Source organism: Syngnathus scovelli, chromosome 8 (genome assembly GCF_024217435.2).
Source record: "Syngnathus scovelli strain Florida chromosome 8, RoL_Ssco_1.2, whole genome shotgun sequence".
NCBI lineage: Eukaryota > Metazoa > Chordata > Actinopteri > Syngnathiformes > Syngnathidae > Syngnathus > Syngnathus scovelli.
This window is the reverse complement of record NC_090854.1, coordinates 18,142,888-18,164,848: the sequence shown is the minus strand read 5'-3', so window position 1 is coordinate 18,164,848 and position 21,961 is coordinate 18,142,888. Positions and strand designations below refer to the sequence as shown.

The window sequence follows — 21,961 nt, the reverse complement described above, 5'->3', positions numbered from 1 at the left end:
TACGACGTGCATTTCACTGAGCTGAATGGCTTGTAATGTGAAACTAAAGACACCACTTTCATTCCTGTCCCCTCCCTAGATGGCAGCTGGGGTTGTAAAAGGGGTGATAGCGTCACCTCGTGGTGGGCCTCTGCATGCACAGCTGACGGGAACCGCTTGCGGAGGTGTCCAGAATGTGGAAACCCTGCCACGGTTTGGCTTTAGGCACAGGTGCTTCTAATCTGGCGAAGGCTCCCCATTAACATGAGCACCGCGGTTGTTCCCGTCTTGGCCTTCAAAAATCTTTGTAATCTTGGACTGGATTTGTTATTTGACCCATTTTTAAATAGAAAGAGCACCACATTTGTGAGCTCATGAATATGCTCCAAATGTCTTTATTGCATAGCCTTCTATCATGCCAAAACAAGTCACAAAAATTCAAAGCAGAAGCTGAAACAGTCACTCAATAAATAAACAACTGTGAACCACACACAGAGAGAAGTCACATTCAGAAGAGAAGAGTCCTGGTAGCAAACAATTCATTGGTTTAAGGAACTCAGAGTTTAACATCCATCATGAGGCACCGCAATCCACTGTCGTCCACAAAATACAGAAGAGCATTTCATACAAAATGTGTGGATCGTCTACCCTGCTGTCAGATTTTACAGTACATACGTCAATCGTTACATTGCCGAGGCTTGAAGATTGGAACTGAAAAGGGCATTCTTTTGGCTGAATTTGCACCTTTTGTCCGTGAGCAACAGATGATGCCATTTTTGATCTCAGCAGATGAGCTGGAGCTTATCCCAGCTGACCGGGTCGCTCTATGGTCAGCTTGAGGACATACAGGCAGGCAAACAATCATTCCGACTGACATTCACTCAATTAAAATGCAATGTTTGTGACGAAGCCCCAAGCCCACACAGGAAGGCTGCAGACCAAAGCTGGAAGCAAAGCACTTACTCGCTGTTCTTTACCGTCAGTTGAAAACCATCTTGAAATTTTGGATGTCCATGTTACATTCAACACATTTGCACTCCATGGTACATTTCCATGAATTCCGAACGTGAAAAGTAGATTTAGAATCAGCGTATCTGTGAGATGGAAGCCACAAAGGTGTTTGTTCTACTCCCGCCACTCGGAGCAATATAACCAGAGCAAATTGTAACTATTTTTATCCAAAATAAATACATCTCCTGAGATTCTCATTTTTTGCATTCCAATTGAGAGTCAAAATATTCATCAAAGTAACTCGCCCTTGAGGAACGTCCACAAATATATGCTCAGTGCACATTTTGAAAACCAAACAAAGTGTGCCGATATTTCAAATGACCCGTTCTGCGCGGCTTTCAATAAAAGGATGAAGAATTGTCTTTCACTGTATCACCGTAAAATCAAGCAATGTTTACAGCACGTCATTTGCATGTGATCATTTCAGCATTTCACCAAAAATGCATTCAAAGTTCCAAACACTGAGGTAAAGTCCTGTGAGATACCACGGTAGCTAACCAACCAACCAACCAACCAACCAACCGAGAAAAGGATCTCGGTGACGTGTTGCCGGGCATTTTATGCCCTTTGCCAAATCAGAGCCAAAGTCTTGCCATTGGCGAGCAGCCCAACGTCCAACGCTGTGGCTATTCATCTTGATGTTCCTCAAGGTCAACATCTGTTCAGAAGCCTACCCAGTACTACTACTGGGGCAAGGGGGAAGTCGGCAAAGCCGGTACGACGGGACTGGTCGGGGTTTGAGGAGAACTCTGGTAGGATCGAAGGAGAACTTTATGCTGAGTCGCCACCGCCTCTCGCCTGTGCTGCTGCTCGGTCAGGTATTCCTTGAGACGGCCGGTTGTGAAGGTGAGAGTCTGCCGACGGAGACGCATCAGGTAGGCGTCCTGAAGCCAAGGGTTATTGAAGCAGTCCTTGATGGAGGGCCGGGCCCTGTTGAGGAAGACAAATGGGGCAACATTGGATTTACAGCAGCCTCTGACACATCCTTCAAAATACAACTCAATATTACTCTGGAGGTAACTGAAATGAAATTGAACCGTAAGTCTTGCTGCTTTCAACTGAATCTTAGGCTTGTGGTTCCACTTACCAGGGATAGCTACAGAGGATCTTCTTGAAGAACAGTGAGGCACTTTGGGACACGTTTTGGTAGAGTTTGGAGAGATCAAACTTTGCAGCATGAATTTTCATCTCCGTCTGCTGGGGATCATTTTCCATGAAAGGCGACCTGCCACTCAACCTGACAGTCACAAATACCAACAAATCTTCAGATTTCCTTGTCAAAGAATTTGACAGATTTCAACAACGACATAATCCAAGATAACTTCATGCGGCCAATGTTTTTCACATTATCATTCCTTTTGTTTGTTTCGATCACTGATGTCAATGTGAGACATGTTTGAGTTTCCTGGGAAGGGAAGAGCTTCTTTCACACAATTGAGCTGCCTTTGTTGGATGGGCGATGATATTCAAAGAAACCCGTGTGAATGCAACACTTACATAATGAAAGTGAGCACACCCACGCTCCAGATGTCTGCTGGGGGCCCCACCACGTCCCCTTTCAACATCTCTGGAGCTGCAGGGACAGGACAGGAAAAAAGGATTTGGTGAAGTACGTAAAAATAGAATCATCTGTTTCGGTTCAATCTGATGGAAGACTTTCTTACACATGCACTCCAGCGTTCCGACGGGTGGGCTAAACTGCTTGAGGAAAAGTGGGTTGAAGTTATGAGCGCTGCCAAAATCAATGATCTTGATCACGTTCATATGCGTGACCATGACGTTCTCGGGCTTAATGTCCAGGTGGAGAATTCTTCTGGTGTGGAGGTAGTCCAACCCCTGAAGGATCTGTACGATGTAGCTCGCCACGTCTTCCTCCGAGTAACGGAACCTCAAGAGAGAGCACATATGACAGTCGTTAAAAGATATGAGCAGCACGGCCAAGCCTTGAAATAGGTAAGAAAGACTTGTGAAGAACAATCAGTGACGTCTGTTACGGAGTCAAGCACGATTCCAAAGTGGTCACCTGTCTACGAGGCTTCGGAGCATCTCTTTGCCGCTACAGTACTCTGAGATCAGCACCAGGTAGCGCGGTGTGACGTAAGCCTCGTGCAGCGCCATGATCCTCTCATGATGAAGCGATTTGAGGACGTCGTACTCCTGCAGCACCGCCTGCTTGGTGTCGGCTTCGTACGGCACGATCTTGGCCATGAAGAGGTTTCCCGTGGCATTTTCACGGCACTCTCGGATCACGCCGAAGCGGCCCCTGAGTCACGACAATGATCGCAGTGCAAGAAGGGATCGTTTTACACTAACCTCCTTCAAATTTTCAAAGAATTTTCTGCATTTTAATCTGAAGTCTTACGGTTAACATTTCTGCAACCAAAAAGAGAACAGGCACTTTGGAACTTGCTATACCTTGCTTTCTCATCCATGAACGTGTAGGGTTTCTGAGGAACTCCCTGGCGCAGATATCCCTCCCCAGCCTTGCCAAGCGGCGTCCTTCTTCCAGAGGGTGTAGCCCGTCCCGACGGGGTAATCCTTCCCGACGGGGTGATCCGCCCCGACGGGGTACCGCGACTGTCCCCCCCCGGTGTCAAGCTTTGCAACACCACCACCGGCGTGGAAACTTTAACAACAGAGACGGCAGCCGTGGTGGTTGGCGGCATGACGGTGGATTGAGAAGACGGCGTAACTAGAGCGCTGGCAGTCGGCGTATACGTCGGCACAGAGGAGATGGGTTTCCCAATGACGGGGACGGCTGGAGTTACAGGAACGGGAGCTTTCGTGGTAACGGTCACCTTTACGGGGGTCTGGGGTTTGGGTGCAATGACAGGCGGAGTTGTTGGCTTGGCTTGGGGTTTGCCTACACTGATGCTGAGCACCGACTTTGCTTTGCCTGCTGTAGTTTGTACAGTCGTATTGGTCAAAGCTGGTCCTGCTTCTGAAGGGGCTGCTGTCACGGCTTGCGTCTGCTTCATTTCAACTTGCGCTGCCGGCTGGACGCTTTTCAGGGATGGGGATTTATCTGACGGTGCAGGACAAGTTGGAGGGGCAGCTGTTGGGGAGGGTGTCTGCATCTGACCGGGTGTCAAGGCAGGTGTCTGCGTCGAGGTGGGTGTCTGCATCGAGACGGGTGTCTGCGTGGGGGTTTTACTTGGAGCCAATTTCATCGGTGGGATTTTCATGGATGACATCTTCAACACAGGGGCTGAAGCACCTGAAGCCGAGCCAGTCTTGACCACCACTGGTGCACTGGACTCAACTGGTTCTAAGAAAAGTAATAATAATAGCAGTAAGCGATATAGGTAAAGGTAAATTGAATATAGTACATTCTGCATTTACCTGAAGCAGCCAGTCGCGCAACTTCAGAGAGGTTGCTGTACGGGCCTTGGCCAGCCTTGTTGACACAAGCCACCCGAAATCTGAAAGCGCCCCCTGCTGGTAAATCAACTACATTATAGTAACAGTCTGCTATCCCTGTGGCCACCATCAGCCAGTTGCTCTCTCCTAGGGGACAAAGACAAATAAATAAATCCATTTTGCTGTCAGATTTTTGGCACATATCAATCAGTGCCTGGAACTGTCAGTATCTGGTACTTCACATCTACTTATGTCACCTCCACTGTCTTATGACGTGTTTCCATAGCATCTTTATTTGTGTGATGTTTGAATAACGTCTGTCCATTTTGCTTATTGTTTCGCATGTTGCTGATTGAAAAGATGATCATGAACTAAAAGTAATTTCAAACAAACCTTCAGTCCTTCTCTCCAATGAATATGTGCAGGGTGCGGTCGTGTCGGAGGGTCTCCACAGCACCAAAGCTGTGTTGTTGTACTTCTGAGGGATCTCGGGTGTACCGGGACGATTGGGCAGACCTTTCACAAAAACAAGATGAAACCATCTCTCCTCCAAACCTGAAGCAAACTATTCACCAGAATTTCAAAGATTTGTTTTATCGTACTAAAAACCTGCTAGTGCACGCATGCAGATGCGGACACAAATAAACAGAAACACTTACGTGCAAGGGAGATTGTGCAAGAACTGGAAGCAGAAGCCAGGGGGCTCGTGGCAACGCATTCGTAAACCCCCGCATCCTTTTTGGTGGTCTGCATGATCATCAGAAGCTGCCTGCCATCGGGGCACGCTATCATGTTCATCCTTGAGTCTATCTCCAGGGGTTTCTTATCTGAAGGAAATGATGTGCATCGACCTCATACATACAGCTACTGTATCTTGCAGATTTGTGATTATGGTTTGATTTTTTTCAGTGTCATTTATGGGACTTTGTTTCCCACCTAGCAACAAGAACTTATTCCTGGGTGGATCATACCTTTCATCCAGGTGATGCGGGGATGAGGGCTTCCTGCAGGCAGGCAACTGAGTGTCACTGGATCTCCCTCAAGCAGGACGTGGTCTCTTAGCTTAATGTGGAACACTGGGGGGAAATCTGCGAGACGAGGATTGAACGCATACAATCTGAACGGTCTAGCAAAGTCAAGCATAACGCCAGTCTGGACATACCGGCCACCAGCCTGGAGTACTGGCGCGATGGCTGGGAACCGGTTTCTCTGGAGATAGCCGTGGGTATATCTGGTTGTGATACAGCCTTGGATCGTCTCCCTCGGGTCAGACCCCATCGATCCCAACGAGATCTTCGCTCTCCTTCGACACCTGTCCAAAAACCATAAAGTTAAGTTACCGCCAGGCTTTTCGAGGGGTTTCTCGGTTACAACGGCATAACGGTGATGAAACGCCGACTGTCAGGACGCTGGTAACCGAGAGCCCCATCTATTTTAGAATGATGATGACATTGCATCGTACCCTTTGAGGCGTCTGACTTGAAGCTGGACATTGAGTCCAGTGACTCGGATGAGGCCCCATTACTGGCCTGAGACACCAACTGGTTCTGGGGAACAGTGGGAACCTTTACTCCACGGTTTTCTGATGTTGCGCGACGAAGCATGGAAAGAATTGGCGTCTTCTTTGGCTCCTTCTCTTCCATCCCTTTTCTTTCTTCAGAGTAGCTGCGGATTCTGGTTGAGATGCCGGCAACTGTGGATTCAATCTTCCTCCGCATCGTCAAGACTGGAGATTCAGTAGACTTTTTAGCCTCCTTTTCCTCTTTTTTATCAGGTCCATCATCCATGCGCATCATCTCCACTTCCTTCTTATCTTGTGATCCTCTTCTTCCAAGTGTCCAAGACAACCTACGTCTTGACGGCACCGAATCTTCTTCCTTGGTCACTTCCTCTTTGCGTTCGGTTGAAGGAGTTCTTTTCAGGCGCAGGGAAAGCCTCCTCATAAAACCTTGGTCCTTCTGAGCTTCACGAAGATCCTGGACCGATTTGGACTTTTCCTCAAGCTTCCTCTGTGCCAATTCCAGTGGCGCACCCTGTGGACCGGGCCTGTATATCACCTCACCTGTCTCTGTTGAATCTGAAGACTTTACATGTGATTTGTCCTCATTCTTTGACCGAGACAAAAATTTCAAAGTCCTTGTCAAGGAAGAGTCACGTTTTTTGAAGCGGGCCTCAAAAACTTCTTCGGAGGAAATGTCATCTAGGTCCACTCCTACAAAGGGAGGAGAGGAATGTACGGTGGTCTTTGGCGGACTAGGCTCTTTTGCTATGGTTTCGGGTGAGGCCACTCGAGAGTAGACGGCCGGATGCTCGGTCGTTGACACAGCGTGTGGTTTGGTCGGCAATGACGCCGTTTCAAAGCTATCCGTTGTTGCAGGAGCTGATGGGGCATTGAGGACTTCAAGAGGTTGAAGGGAAGGGACCATGATGGTCTGCATGATACTAGCATATGCTGAAGTCCTTCCATCGGGAAGAACCGCCTGTGCAGGGGGTGAAGGTGCTGGATAAGGCGGTACATGAGCGGTTGGCGTATTCTTCTCTTGTGTTAGTCTTGTGGTCAGTGAGCTTGAGGTCATGATCTCTGATGATTCATCACAAGTTATTTCATTCTCTTGTATCCTTTCTTCAGATTCATTTTCTTCATCGACAGCTTCCGTTCTTTCCTCACCATTCATTGTCTGTTCCTTTTCTTTCTGGTCTTTTGTTTCTAGTTCTTTCTCCACATTTGCTTGTATTTCAGGTATTTGCACCATGACACTTGGTGAGGTTGCAATGTGGTTCACGGTGTCTGCCTCAACCAACACTTCCTTCTCCGAGAAGCTGCTTGTGCTTGACCTCTCATCAAAATGACAGTCTGTAACCACCGTGTCTGTCTTTCCACTGAGCGTTTCCTCAGATGCATTCTCTTGCTCCTTTAATGATTCCTCGCTTTCAGCTTTAATGGGACTGTCCTGCGGGACATGCTCCAGCGTCGACGATTTTGGTGAAAGCTCTCGAGGAGTCACTGGGCGGGAGTCTAGCTTGGTTTGCTCGGTGAGAGCTGACATGGATATAGCTTCCTTCAGTCGTCGCTCTTCCACCTGTGCCAAAGGAATCTCCAGGGGAGCTCCCGACCTTCTGTGTAAGGCGATTGGTTCGGAATCTCCTTGACTGAAGGAAGCACTTTTGCTCAATATCTTGGCTTTGCCAATGTCGTCCCTGGGCGAGTCACTCGATGCCGCTCTCGTCAGTGAAGCGGCTCCAAGGCGGGTGTTGCGGGAGTAACGATCTGAGGAGATTGTGCCTTTTTCCTCACCCATTCCTAACGTTTCTAATAGGGGACCTCGCAGTCCACTCATCTTTTTGTCCACGGATCCTCCGCGGAGCAATCGTTGCCTCATTAGCTCTAGTTTCAGAGCATAATCTTCTTGACTCATCTTGATAGTTCCGGGACTGGCGCTCCGCTTTGGCAGTTCCATGGAGGCGGCTTTCTTGAGAACTTTTCTGCCACCCTCTTGGTTTCCTTCTGAAACGCTTTCCTCTGGCGTGATCCGAAGAAGCAAAGCACTGTCAGCTGAGCCTCCACGTCTGAGCTCTCCTCTTCGTCTCACGCTCTCAGGTTTGTCTGATTCCAGGCTGGAGCCTCGTTGCAGAGGCTTTCTTTTCAGAGTTTTCTCAGGCAGCTCAGCAGGTAGTTCTTCACCTGGTGAACCCATATCACCTTCTTTTACTGTTCTTTCGTGTTGCCGGCTTTCATCCGTCAACCCAAGCTTGTCTTTGTTCCTTTGGACTGCATCGTGTTCCGCTCTCTCCTGGGGAGCAGACACAGACTGCTTACATGTTCCATTTTGTTTTCCCGAGTCTTTATCATTGGTTGGAATGTCATTCAGTGACATCCTTGATCCAGAGAACTCCATGTTGAGTGGCATTGGAATGAAAGGAAGTTCATCAATGTCTTCATCGGAATCAGAGGATGAGGACGGCAAAGGTGAAGAGTCTTTAAGGTGTCTCGGAACTGCGATGGAGATGTGACTTGAAGAATCATTCAGCAGCTCAGGAATGGACCTCATGACCATTTTAGACTTGTAGCTGATTATCGAACGCTAAAAACCACCAAACAAACACAAAGTTGTTAAATTGTCTTCACATATGAGAGACTTGGAAAGGAAAGAAAATTCTTCATTACCTGCCATTTTCTGCGAGATACAAACTTCTTCAGTGCCTCTGTATTTAGAACAGAGCCCTTACTGAGAGTCTTTAAGAAAACAAGTGGAAGACCATTTCAAAGAAAACCAGAGCTGAATAACGTTGAATAACAATCAATAAAGTGGGTGTACCTTGAACCAGGGATGTCTGAGACATTCTTGAGTATCAGGTCTCCTAAAAGGAAACAAATTATGAATGCATACATTTTAACGAGTGTGTGTGTGTTTGCAAAGACTATGATACCTAAGATTTGAAAAAGGGTTTACTCACAGTTTGTCTGCTACAAGCAGTTTAATGATGAAACCTTCGGCTTCTCGTGAAAGATTAGCAAACATGTTTTCCTCAAAGGCAACATTGTAGTTCCTGATGTTCAGCACGGAGCTGCGGTCATTTTCACCAGCAAATGGAGAAACTCCTGTCAGACTGATGACAAAAATCAAATTGGTATTTCACGACAGGGCGATTCCTCAAATCTCATGAAGCACATAACTCACCAGAGGTATGCAATAACTCCAACAGACCTAAGGAAAGGGAAGGCAAGTGTGAGCCAGAAGCGTTTGCAAAAAAATGAAAGATACTTCATATTGCCAACGCCGATACCAGATATCAGTTGCCTTGGACACAGGGGTCTGGTTAACAATTTCGGGCGCAACAAATTCCGGTGTGCCGTATTTGCAATATTGAGCCTCGTCCGGGGTGATCTCCAGCGCATTGCCGAAGTCACAGATTCGGAGCTGATCACTGTGTGCGTCTGCCACAAGGATGTTGTCAGGCTACAAAAAGAAAAAGAAAAAGAAAGAACCACTCTTTACTAGGCTGTCTGTCCCTGAATAGAAAGCAGGCAATACAAAGGTAATGGTGACGCTTTCAATATTCATCATGACTGCAAACATTTTTGCCTTCATGAAATCATTTCCCTCATTTCACATATAAGCATGTACAAACCACATTCAAAATGAATGACGAAAAGAAGATGATTAAAATCTTGCAGAAAGGTCTACCTTGAGATCCAGGTGCATGATGTTAAGATGATGAAGATAATCCACTCCATCCAGCAACTGTCTAATACACGAACGTACCTAGCGTACAATGATGACATCAGCTGTAAATTGCTAACAACTCACTGTAGAGTAAGTCCATAAAACTTGACATGAAACTTACATCAGATTCCATGAGTGTAGGTTTCCGTGTGAATCTATCCAGAATCTCCTCGTGGCATCTTGACATGTGCAGTCAGGTGAATAATGACGTGCGTTTGGCAATAGCAACGTATTCAGGTACAAGCGTCAAAAAGTTACGACCGACAATTCATCTGGCAGCATCTGCTCAACCTTTTTCGTATGGATACAGTTCAGTGATGATGATGACTGTGTTCTTCTTCTCAAAGGCATCGTGCAGGAAAACAATTCGCTCGTGGTCCATCTTGGACAGGAGGCTCACCTCTCGCAGAGCTGAGCTTTTCTTCTTGGCTCGTGTGGAGATGAACTTGGCGGCGTACTCGTTTTTGTCCACTTTCTGGCTCACGCGTTTTACATAGGAAAAAGCACCCCTGGGGGAACATAAGTGTTTCAACATTCACTTGTTATGTGGAGGAAAGTCAGCGGAAGCATTCTAATGCGAGAATCAAAGTCAATATGAATGAATTTGTGGTTTCAATTGGAGGTGTGTAGTCACATGACTTGCCTTGACTCTGCTTATCCATTATGCCTTACCTTCTAATTTCTTGGTGGATGTCATAATGGTCAGTCAGTCTTCGCATTTTCCTCAAAATGGTAGCCTCGTCTTCCATTGGCTCCTCTTTGCTCAAAACTGTATTAGATGATGAGCTCCGTGAATACATCATTGCAAGGATTGACGAAATGTTTGAGAGCACAAGGAGGTCACCTTCATGAACGGTGAGTTCGGCTTTACAGGAAACGGAACCTGCCGAGTTCCTCGCGGTGCAGGTGTACACTCCTGAATCCTCGGGGCCAGCGTTGAGGACCACCAGGGAACATTCGTTATCGTCGTACACAAACGTGAAATGGCTGCCCTCCGAGAGCAAAATATCGCTCTGAAACGATCAGATGACATGCCTCGGATCCGTTCCTTTGTAGACTGACTGAGACTACAGAAAACTACAAACCTTGAACCAGAGGATGTCGGGGATGGGCCGGCCCTCCACAACCACAGCAAAGCGTGGCGACTCCCCGGCGCAAACGTCAATATCCTCCATTATGGTTTCAAATGTTGGGGGAGCTGTGGACAGTGACCCATCATGCCCCATCAACATATACTTGATGTGAAGACCAACCAAAAGCAACAGAGGTGATGATTGTGGAGCCTACCTGCTATTTCCACGCTGAACGTGCAGCTGTCACTTCCATGCTTGTTGGACGCCACAAACATCAACTCGCCAACGTCGGCGCTCTTCACTTTGGTCAGCGTCAGCGTGTGCTGATCGTCATCTGGCATTGTCATTTCGTACACGCCCCTCTTGCCGTTCAACACCACGCCCCTCCTGTCCATATCGTTTGCATTATATGAATTATATGAAAAGCTGCCTCCACCAATCAAAATGCTTTTCTTGTCACTCTTCAAGATGACCTCGTTGGAACCCCCTTCCACTAATATGGAATGTGAAATACCTTTTCCAGATGGTGACGGCATTAACGTGATTGATGGTGATGGTGATGGTCACGGATTGGTTTTCCATCACGTATACAATGTCTGGCTTATCAATAATCACGGGAGCTTCTTGAAGATAGGGACCTTGAACCCAAAGCACAGGGTGGGTAGTCAAAGCAGCTGTTGCGTTAGAACAGATGCTTTCAAGTTAGAGCTCACCTCGGTCCAGCAGTTGCACCGGCTCTGTGGCAGGCGAGGGCTTGCTAAAGGCTTTGGAGGTGATGCTCAAAACCCTGAAGGAATAGCGTACACCTTTGGACAGCGTGCTGATGGTGTGAGTGGTGTCCGTCAGGCCGGATGCGATGATCGTCCATTGGATGGAGCCCAGGGCTTGTTGCTGGATGGCGTACATCAAGGAGCTTGACTCTACGTGGAACGTACAAGGCAAATATAGGCAAGAATACCACAACCGGAGTGTGATGTGTTCTTCATGAGACACAATGTTTTTGGGTACCAATAGATGGGTCCAGTCTCCTTGGTTTCTTCCAGCTAAGGGTGATCACTTTACCAGTGATGGATTCTATCACTGGAGTACCGTCAGGAGGATCAGGGAGGATATCTGAAAAGGAATACAAAGTGGAAATAAAGAGGTGGCAGGCGATTTGTGGTATTTTCGTAAAAAAATTTCAAAAGGAGAATCACCTGTAACGTAGAGATGAGCGTAGCAAGTAGCTTTGCCAATTTTGTTGGAGATGACGCTCTTGTAGACCCCAGCATGTGTGTGACACACTGAGCGGATGACCAGACTGTGGACATCCCGAACTGAAAAAAAAAATGACATACAAAAGGTTCTGACGCTTACTTCGACCCGAATCCTCACATTGTGTTTTTGGGCCCAACACCTACACTGCGTCATCTTTCGGTCCTCGGTGCTTTCGATTCTTTTGCCGTTGTGGAACCAGGCAATGGTGGGATATGGCAAACCAGCCACTTTACATTTGAGAAGCGCCTCCTTTCCCTCAATGACGTCCAGATCGTAGAGGGGCTTGATAAAGTCGGGCATTGTGAAACGTTCAACTTCATTCTCAGGGACCTCGGGCTCCTCTGGTATGGATGGCATCTTCTCCAGTTTAGCCCTGCGAGAAGAATGAATGCAAATCCATAAATGAAGCCGACACCAATAAATATTTTGATTATGATCCTACATCTGTGAGGAGATGGCCGGCCGTGGCTCTTGTATGTACAGTTCGGCAGAACATTCGGCCTCTCCGTGACTGTTCGTGGCCGTCACTGTATAGAAACCTTCGTCGTCATTGGTCACGTGAGAGAGGATGAGGGAGTGACGACCGTTCTCCCGAAGAATATGGACATCCTCACTCTCGGTGAGTGGGTGATCTGCTGAGAACCGCATTCTGTTTTAGGTACCGCTGACTGCCAACCCACCTTTTTTGTTTTCACTCCCATAAAACTATTTTTGGGCTTTAACTAGATGCAATGAAGTGAAGAGCTTAGAACAGGGCTGCCCAAGTCCACACCTGATACAAATCATCAGGCTCGTTATCAGGAGGAGCGGACTTGGGCACCCCTTGGTTAAGTTTAGGGTTAAGGTTACCCTAACCGATGAACCTTACCAAAGTGAGTCCAGATGACCTTAGGGGGCGGGGTCCCACTGACTTTGCAGTCAAATCGAGCGTTGCGGCCCTCGATGACTTCCAGAACATCCAGTTTGCGAGTAAAGAGCGGTTCAATTGAGGGAATCACGCTTAGTTTCCCACATGAAGTCATTTCCTCTGTAAAATATAAAGTGAGCCTTTCAAGAAAATGCATCTGATGTCTTCTTTAATCTGCATGGTGTACCTTTGGCTGTGCTCAGCTTGCAAGTGTACGTCCCGCTGTCATCCTCGTGCACCGAGTTAAGCAGCAGGCGACCTTTCCTTCCATCAAAGTGCATTTTGCAGTTGAGCAACGCCGGCTGGATGAGTTTCCCGTTGGCCAGCCAGTCCACGTCCGTGTCTTGCGGCCCGACGACGTGACACTCAAACAGCACAGTCTCGCCCGCGTTCGCTGTGACGTCTTTCACCGGGCGGATGACAGCCAAGCTTGGCTCGATTTCTGGCGCTGGGCGGACATTTACAAAAATGTGTCAATATTCACAAATGGAACAGGACGGGAGCAGCGAGTGGTATACCTTTGACGTCCAACTTCCCTTCACACTGTTTTGTTCCAAACTCATTGACGATCTTGCAGGTGTAGATCCCTGAGTCTGACTTCAGGGCCGACTTGATGGTCATTTCAAAAGTGCCGTTCTCCGTCTCCCGCACAAGATGGCGTGGGCCACTCTTGACCGTGACTCTGTCTCTCAACCTGTGAAAAGAAATCCAAATGGTCACACTTGAAACAAATCGGTGATCAATTCAAGTTCCGTAAGCGGTGCCGATACCTACCAATACAACAAAGGTTGTGGTTGACCGCTGATTCGTACAAACATGGTGACTTCCTGTCCTTCAACAACGACTTGATCCGTCATTGTTACCTGATGGAGGCGGGACACAACTCTGAATGCAGTTGAGTTTAAAACAAAATTGTCACGTGATAAACACGAAACACGCACAAATGTAAAACCGTTGAGCTCTCACCAGAAACGCTGGAGGTTTCTTGAATTTGGTGTCAAGTGACCTCCTGGGTTGTCGCGAACTGAAATCCATGATTTCCTCCAGGGGGCTGAGGTACTCCTCGTCGGATGTGATGGGGCTGCCGATGTCCATGGGAACCCCCAGGATGCCCTTGGGCTCATGAATGGGATCTGCCAAATTGCACATCCGCCGCGAAATCCGTTTAGAGGTAAAACCCTTTGTGTTTTTATTTTGTGAACCCCTTCACATGAACTCGACTGCTAAATGTCAAGTCCAAACCATAACAGATTTTCACAGAGACAAGCAACTGAGCCCCACTGAGCAATTTACAGGTTCAGCTTTGCTCTGTTGCTATGGTAACTCTAAGTGCGGTTGTTGAGCTGGAATATACGGCACATACAACTGGCTGAGGGAAGTAACAGAATGGGAGCAGGGAAGAATTCTATTTGCACATCTCCGTTGTCTCATTTGTGAAGAGAAACATTAACGCAGAGTTGTTACACAAAATAAATAAGCTTTGATGGCCCTCATAAAATGACCAAAGCTAGCACCTGCTTTCATTGTGAGCGTAGCGCTGCTGGTTACTTTGCCCTCCTGGTTGACAGCCGTGACGCAGAAGCTTCCACTGTCGCTCATTTGTGCCGATTTTATGAGTAGGCTGTGTCGCTCGCCTTCAACCTTGACGGCGTAATTCCAAAGGCCGGTGACCTCCATCGTATCTTTTGTCCACGTGACTTCAACACAATGACATCAGGCGAGATGAAACCATTGTCTGCGAACTGGGAACTGTTTGAAATTTCAAAGTAGCTCATGATACCTTCAGGAACGGGCGTTCCGGAAATGTTACATTTCAGTAGCACATCTGAGCCGCATTTGGCGACCGTATCTCGAAGAGGAGACTCAAACACGGGCGCTTCCATCGGGTCCTCTTCGGCAGACACGTAGGAATCGTCGGAGGAATCTGCAGAAGGTAAACAAAGGTTGGATGGCAACTTGGACGGCGACGCGTAGCCTGCCTGCGTCATACCCATTTCAGGAGACATTGGTCGTGGGCGACGATGCTTGACTTTGGTCTTGTGCTGCCGTGCTTTGACCTGTTTCGGTTCCTTTGTCTCCATGGCAACATCTTCCCCCTCCACAACAATTGTAGGGATGCATATATTTGGGGCTTGTTTTCGGGGAGCCACCTCTGTTTTTTCCTCCCATGGATCAGCTTCCTTCATCCGAGTGGGCTTGGTGGGTGTTTGCTGACTGACATCTTGAGCAGGGACGGCACATTTTTGAACAAGCGGACTTTCTGGCCTGCTTTCTACTTTCCTCAACGTTACTTCTACTGGTGTGGTTCTCCCAGATGTCTCACTGCGTTGCATTGGAAGTTCAGGACTATGCGGACATTCTTGGCTCCCCCTTTGTACGAGCGGACTTGGGGGCCTCTTTTCAAGTTTTTGTGCAGTCGTTTCTAAACGAGTGTCTTCCATTTGTTGCTGGAATATCGCTGGTGACGATGACCTTTGAATTATCTCAGTAACTGGGCTGATTCGACTGAAGTCTCGAAGTGATCGTACTCCCGGCAAGTCTGATAACTGCATTGACTCTGTGGAGTCTTTTCCGTTTGTGTTACCTGGACTCGGACTGTTTTGGATTCGGGAATGCCGTTGCTGTCCCGGATTGGGTTCTTTTGGCTCTTTTGCCCACTGAGCTTGTTCCCTTTCTTGGAGTCTTTGAAGGACCTGTGGAGGTATAGGTTCAATTTTCCTGAAAGGCTGACGTTGCCTGGCCTTCAAAGTAAGCTGCTCTGTGGAAAAGGACTTCTTCAAATGGGGTTTACCAACAAGCTTCTTGATACGCTGTAGCTCCTCCGTGAACTTGTTCTCAATGTCCTGTACCTTTTGAGAATAGCGTGGTTTCTCCTCGAGGGACGCAGCCCTCTGTCTGAACATTGATCTCCGTTCGGCCGCGTCTTCTTTGAGAGCCTCTCTCAGGTCTTCCCTGGAACTTTCTCTGGAAATCCCCAAGCGGCTACCTCCGTCATCCGAGTCGACGGAACTGGCTCGATTGAACCCTGCCCAGGATCTCCCGGAAACGGAACCCTCGGGCAATTCCAGGCTTCGCCTTCTCTCTTCCAAATCACGGACCTTCTCAAAAACCTTTGAACTGGCCCTGGTAAGCTTCGGGGATGGTCTAGTGGTCAACTCTTTGCGGGAGTACTCGCTCAGTGGAGTTTGTGGTCGTGAATCCTGGGTATTGTTTTGGGATTTGGGCGTTTTAACTTTTTCTTCAAACTCTGCAGGCACCGTGTCTTGGTATTCTGCTGGCACAGCAACTTTCTTGCGCAAGCTGAGGGGTGTTGTTGAACCAGAGCGACTTGGCATGGGAGAGGTGGAGGCACGTTTGACGAGTCTTGGGGACGGGGGTGGGAGAACCTCTGGTGGAGAACCTCTTTGAGAATCATTTGACTGGCACCTAAAATAAAGGAGTTGAGGTATCACTAGCGGATTTTGGGATTGCAGTTCTTTAAATTCTCTTGAAGTACAACGAGAAAACGTCTCTCTTGCCTTGCTTTCGTGAAATCTTCATGTGTTCTGCTTTCATTGTCTGCATCCTTATCCATCACTACATTAAAAGATAAAGTCAATTGGTTGATTTGATTTGAGTCTCTCACCTGTGTGGCGTAAAATTCGGCACGGTAGATGGATGGATACCTGTGTGCACTGCATGGTCCTCACGATTTTCGTTGGTCTCAAATTGGTCTTCTTCGTCCTCACTGCTGTCCGATTCTAAAATACGCAAATAAGAAAGAAACGGCTAAAAGGACTCCAACCAAATCAGTGTTTAGTCACGATCTAATAAATCAGTGTTTTGTTCATTGTTTTTGAGTAGATGTGTTCAAAGCACATTTTGTTTTGATTTGTTCCTGCTGAGAGGGAATTCAGTCACTGGTGGACCTTAAAATAGAACCAACGGCTGAGTCATTGGCACCCGAGCAGTTCACCTGGGGTCTCGCTTCTCAGTAGGTGGAATTATATAAACGCAACATATCTTTTTTCCACCAAAAATGAAAACAGCACGCACATTGCTGCAATATGCATGCAAAGGTAAAGAACACACATTTATTTGGCCAAATGTTTGCAGACTCTGGAGGAAATGGCCTCAATGTCCTAATACTTCTGAAGCGGCTTGTAACTTCCAATGAGCATCAGGTGAGGGAACGAAAGTGGATGGAAATGTTCGGAGAACTGCACAGAAATGCTGTGGAATTATTGATGAGTGGATGCATTTGTCAAAAATATCAACATTCGGCCAGACACGGCAATAACTCTAACCCAGTCAGATTTGAAAGCCCTTCAGTTCAAGTATTGAACAACGTCTGCGAATGTGTTACAGCATAAATCTGCCAAATCGGCATAAATGGTAAGCTGGCTCAACTTTATTGCTTCCCGAAGCTAAACTGAGTCTAACTGCGATGCATTTGTGGTAACCGCACGAGTTCATTTCCGGTCGTCACACAATGCAATGGACCATTAGGCCATTAGATTGTGTCCAACTGCCGTCCGTGTGTTACAAGGAACCAACTCAACTTGGCCCGTGCGCCACTGCATGAATGCACGGATTACATAAACACCACATCCAGACCAAAATTGCCTTACCTCAAGAGTTCAATCCCAAATGTGTGGCAAGCCCAACCAACAGTGAGTCCAGAAAAGGGATTTGAACCCGAAACCTTAGAACTGTGAGGCAGACATGCTAAGCACTCAATCACTGTGCTGCTGAACATTCCGCAAACAGCTCGAGATATCACAACAAATGGCATGGCAGCAGTAAGCGGATGTACATCAAAGAAGCGGAATGCCAAACCACTTGCCTGATCACTACTTGCATTTACTGTACAGAGAAAGTCCCGGTGCTCTTGTCTGCCTTTACTCCCAGCGCCGCTGCAAGGAATTCCCCCAACCTCGGCAGGGGATTCCGAGCTGAACGCTCAACAGGTATTTTCCCGCTTCAGAAAAATATCAAAGTCGAAAAAAACAAAAATCAAAGATTTCCGATTGCTGAATCCAAGGCTGGGATGGAGAGAGAGAAGGCACTTGATTGGTTATATAAGAAATTCCACCCAAAAACACTCGGCTTCCCTTCTTCTGGGAGACTCCATTTGTAAAAAGAATTGATTCAAAGCCTCTGTTGGTACGCGCCAGTGTGCGTGGGATGCACAACATCCGCCGTTGTCGCCGGCTGTCCACACAGTGGCCGGCCAAGCGCAGTTTCCAGCATCCTCCCCCGCTGCCTTGCTTGTACCCTGCAGGAAGGCAGCGGAGAACAGTGGGAGGGAGCCAGCCCTCTCCACATCACCGCTCCACAGCATTGGTTGACTTTTCTCTTCATTTTGCCTTCCTGGCCGTGCATTTGCGTCTCTTTTCTCGGCTGCTGTGATACGGCCAAGACGTGGCGGCGGCGGCGGCGGCGGCAGAGAGAGAGGCGCCACATCACTGGAGAAAACCAACACATCCCTGCTTTCTTTGACGCATGGAACATATATATATATATATATATATATATATATATATATATATATATATATATATATATATATATATATATATATATATATATATATATATATATATATATTTATTTATTTATTTATTTATTTATTTATTATTTATTCGCTTCACAAAAGCTTGGTTTACCCATCACTACCATTGAGCTTGACCATTTCAAAGCAGGGTCAATCAATCTAGCGCAGGGTGATTTCCACAGTGTAACAGAAGCTCCACCTGTTGAGTGGACCCAAGAGGAAGAGGCCATGTTGAGGCTGACGTCCAAGCACATTGGAGAGGAGCCATTGTGCCATGGCCAGAGCAACGCTGACATTTTCACTATAGCCAAGCAGAGATCTAACACATGCAGCCACTATAAAAAGAACAAAGTACGATGATAAACAAATGTGTACGTGTACACATACAAACGAGAGTCCAGGGATTTTCAGGAATTTTCGAAACAGTGCCTCAGCCTGCGGGACTGATTTGAAAACTAGAAATAACGTTGAACCGATAACACCTTCAATTGATTTCAACAATGGTTCTGAGGGACGGATGCCTGCTGTCACCATGATCACATAGTGTATGCATGGAGCTCACAAACTCCCTGCTCTAAAAATGACGCTGCATTCCCTGCGCCGGTGTTTCGATTCCAACCACCTTCTTGCTGGACCACAGAGATTGCTTCAGCCTCGCAATGTGATGTTTGGACCGTCCGTCTCCGCATCCGACCTATATTTGCCATCATAAAGTCATCCGGGTATTATGTAGACTGACGATTCCTCTGATCACATACTTCAAATTCCACTCATGTGTGTCTGCTCCAAATGACATGACCATCTTGTAACTCCAAACCAAGCCTTGCCAATTTCAAAGAACTGCTGTGTCATCAAATATGTCTCATCAACATTTAAGATTTGAAATGCGGACTGAATATATGAAGCGGCAGAGGAAAGTTGGACTGGGCAGGCTGAAAATAAGCGCTGATGTCTTGCCGTGTAACACGAGAGACGGCGGCCTGCGAACATCCCAAAAATCTAAGGCCTGGCACATTCCACGATATAAATAACTGGAGAGTCGCTGGACGCGGGGGGGCAGCCAAGAGAGAGAAACGTTGACGCGGTGCGCTTGAGTGATGCGACAGCTGGAGCACATGCACGCATGCACGTAAGAGGCAAATCGGCCGGCTACTTCATCAAAATGAAGGTTAAAGTGGAGGAAAGCGATTGTCGCCCTCGTTTCAAGGGTGGGGCATGTTAATGACTTCATCGCTCATTTTTCGTCTTGGGGGGGGGCCAGGCCAAAAAAAAAAAAAAAAAAATGGACACCATCATGCTGAGATCCTTGACGACTGACCAGTCATCGTCTTCCTGGCTCTTCTGGTCCTACCCGTGCAAAACATCTGACCAGAGCCATTTCACTTTGCTTTGTTTACATAAAAACAGGTAGAACTTTCTAAAAAAATAAAAAATTAGAAAACAATGCAGGTAGGATGTTCAGACAATTGAAATAAGTTCCCAAAAGTATCATTTGGCATAAATAAAAACAGGTAGAATGCACTGATAGGAGAATTTCGTCCGGAATTCCACAACACAGGAATTTGACACCTGTGGCTATGAGGAAAGGAAACTTTGGCCTTATTTTTTTAAAGGAAAAATGAACAGTTTGTTGCATTAAATTCATAAATTCATGAATAATACTTTTTATAAATTTTCATTAAATATTTATACAAAAAATGCAATCATTCATTGCGATGTATCGCAAAAAGAAAAAGGCGCATTTAGTAATAAATATTGCTCGTGGTCTTTTGGCTTTTTTATGATGTCACTGGCGAGCAGACTTTGATCAGCAAAATATCTCGGGAAAAGCGTGGCACTAAATTCCGTGTTTTGCCAGTGTCAAAGCTGCTGCTTTGACAAATGACTTTGGCCGGGACAAAAGTGGGCTCCAGCACTCTGCTGTTGTTCTGCAGCGCTCAGCATGACTTTGTAAAACAGATTCACTTTTCAAATGAGACGTGCTGAGAGCGGCGAGGAGCTATGCGTTGGCCAGACGTCACTTCAATCACTTTCTTCGCTTTGGCATTGGCAAAAAAACAGAGTGAGCTGTTTGTCAGGGATTTGCAAACTTTTAGGGTCTTACGGGGCACAATCTTATCGTAGGACCACCTTCGTTGTCGATCGATAGTTCTGTACCCAAAACGTCATGGATATTCTCCATTTGACCGTTTTAAAGGACTTGGACCAAATGAAATCAAATCCATCATTGCTAGCTGATGTGTGAGCTGCTTGCTGGCTTACAACAGTCCTGAGTTCACATACATCATTGTCTCATCGCTTCATTTCATCTGGAGACAGAAAGATGTTCTCGTTACCATCCGAATGCCTCAACTCATTCAGTGCCATTGAGGTTATAGATGTCAAAGATATTAACTGGATTGGCAGTGAATGAGTTAAGTCATGGGATATACCATCTCTCTGGTTTTTATATGCAGCGGACTAACCACAACCAAGACGACGGTGGCTGAAGAACCCAGGAAGGAGCATTTACTGAAGCTTGGTATCAGAAGTGTGGCTCACCTTCACCCAGATCCAAGACGGCCAGTACGGCACTGCTGCGGACCTCTCCCAGACGGTTATTGGCAATGCAGGTGTAGAGGCCGGCATCGCTGGGCTTGCAATCCCGAATCCAGAGGCCTCCGTATTCCTGGTTTTCCATGTTGAGGAGCTCGTCGTTGTGGTACCAGTACAGCGAAGGCTGGGGGTCTCCGCACACAGTCACCTTCAGCCGGATGTCGCAACCCGTCCCCACGGCGGCGTTCCGCATTTTGCGCGTGAAAACCGGCGGCGTAGGGCTAGGATGAGCCGGTCCTCGGGGCTCGGGGGGCGCTCGGTCCGGGCTGACTTTGGAGCGTTTGGATGGGACGCCGGGACTCGGGGCCGCTTCCCTTGCCCCCTTCTTCGGGGACGTGTCCCCTTCTGAGTTTTTCATTCTCACCGTGACACTAATTCAACTGTAGAGACACCTGATGTCACATTTTGCAATTTTCAGATCATTCCAGTCTCTCAAATGTCCTTGCTGCTGAAGCAACGAACAACAAAAAAAAAAAGGTTACCTGGTGATGCAGGAGCGAGGTGCCACTCTCAGTGGTATATTTAGTGCAAGACCCCTTGGATCATGTTGCATTAACAGCTCCGGAGACTCTCGACTGTGGCTTTTTCTTCTTTCCCCGCTCTGGAGCTCTCACTCACCATTCCCAATGAGTGTCACGTAATTCTTCTGCCCGCAAGCCTGGCTTGGTTTGTGTTGCCACTGTCTGCTGGGTTTGACGGTGCCGCCCGCCTCCCTTTTGCCATGAGCTAATCCACCTCCATCACCACCAGCAGCGCCACTGCCGCCGTCAGTTTGTAGAGGGAAATGATCGTCCTGGGCCCTGCAAGCCTCACAATGGCAGCTGCCACCAGCAACGGGTCCCACCCCCTTTGTCATTTTTAGCCAGCTTGGGGTCAGTAGAACATGTGAGGTGGTGAGACAACCCAAACTTGGCAGAGCCGACCGGTGGAAGGTACGGGATCGCATTTAGGGAAGTTACGTTACGTTAAATGAGAATAAGGCAGAGGTTCTATGCACAGTGCAATTAGAAAATAAAAG

General features: G+C 47.3%; 1 protein-coding gene across 3 annotated transcripts; it reads right to left on the bottom strand.

The window, feature by feature from the left end:
* Nucleotides 1–358: 358 nt before the first annotated feature.
* Nucleotides 359–21,756, bottom strand: spegb (striated muscle enriched protein kinase b). Of its 3 annotated transcripts, none has more exons than XM_049728798.2 (42): nt 21,426–21,756; nt 20,890–21,335; nt 16,478–16,552; nt 16,331–16,388; nt 14,803–16,238; nt 14,593–14,736; nt 14,327–14,509; nt 13,779–13,945; nt 13,587–13,675; nt 13,331–13,506; nt 13,000–13,260; nt 12,774–12,932; nt 12,348–12,540; nt 12,049–12,278; nt 11,845–11,964; nt 11,657–11,761; nt 11,362–11,568; nt 11,163–11,286; nt 10,863–11,035; nt 10,661–10,773; nt 10,420–10,588; nt 10,248–10,344; nt 9,884–10,084; nt 9,697–9,754; nt 9,537–9,614; nt 9,136–9,308; nt 9,030–9,056; nt 8,806–8,958; nt 8,667–8,709; nt 8,516–8,584; nt 5,813–8,432; nt 5,513–5,662; nt 5,322–5,438; nt 5,010–5,177; nt 4,744–4,866; nt 4,333–4,497; nt 3,406–4,258; nt 3,014–3,253; nt 2,655–2,878; nt 2,488–2,563; nt 2,078–2,227; nt 359–1,920 (listed from the first exon to the last, which is right to left on the bottom strand). In XM_049728798.2, exons 2-42 carry the CDS (start codon nt 21,299–21,301, stop codon nt 1,674–1,676), a joined length of 10,626 nt encoding a protein of 3,541 aa, XP_049584755.1. In that variant the 5' UTR covers nt 21,302–21,335; nt 21,426–21,756; the 3' UTR covers nt 359–1,673. The 3 variants fall into 3 exon arrangements, with proteins under 3 accessions (XP_049584755.1, XP_049584756.1, XP_068507727.1); XM_049728799.2 differs by having other exon boundaries at nt 12,348–12,537; XM_068651626.1 differs by having other exon boundaries at nt 20,890–21,323.
* Between the last annotated feature and the right edge of the window lie 205 nt (nt 21,757–21,961).

Coding starts and splice junctions, on each gene's coding strand:
- spegb (XM_049728798.2), bottom strand. CDS start 21,301: ATGAAAAACTCAGAAGGGGACACGTCCCCGAAGAAGGGGGCAAGGGAA. Junction 16,553..20,889: donor CGTCTTGGATCTGGGTGAAG/GTGAGCCACACT, acceptor TGCGTATTTTAG/AATCGGACAGCAGTGAGGAC. Junction 5,178..5,321: donor CCGCATCACCTGGATGAAAG/GTATGATCCACC, acceptor CATTTCCTTCAG/ATAAGAAACCCCTGGAGATA.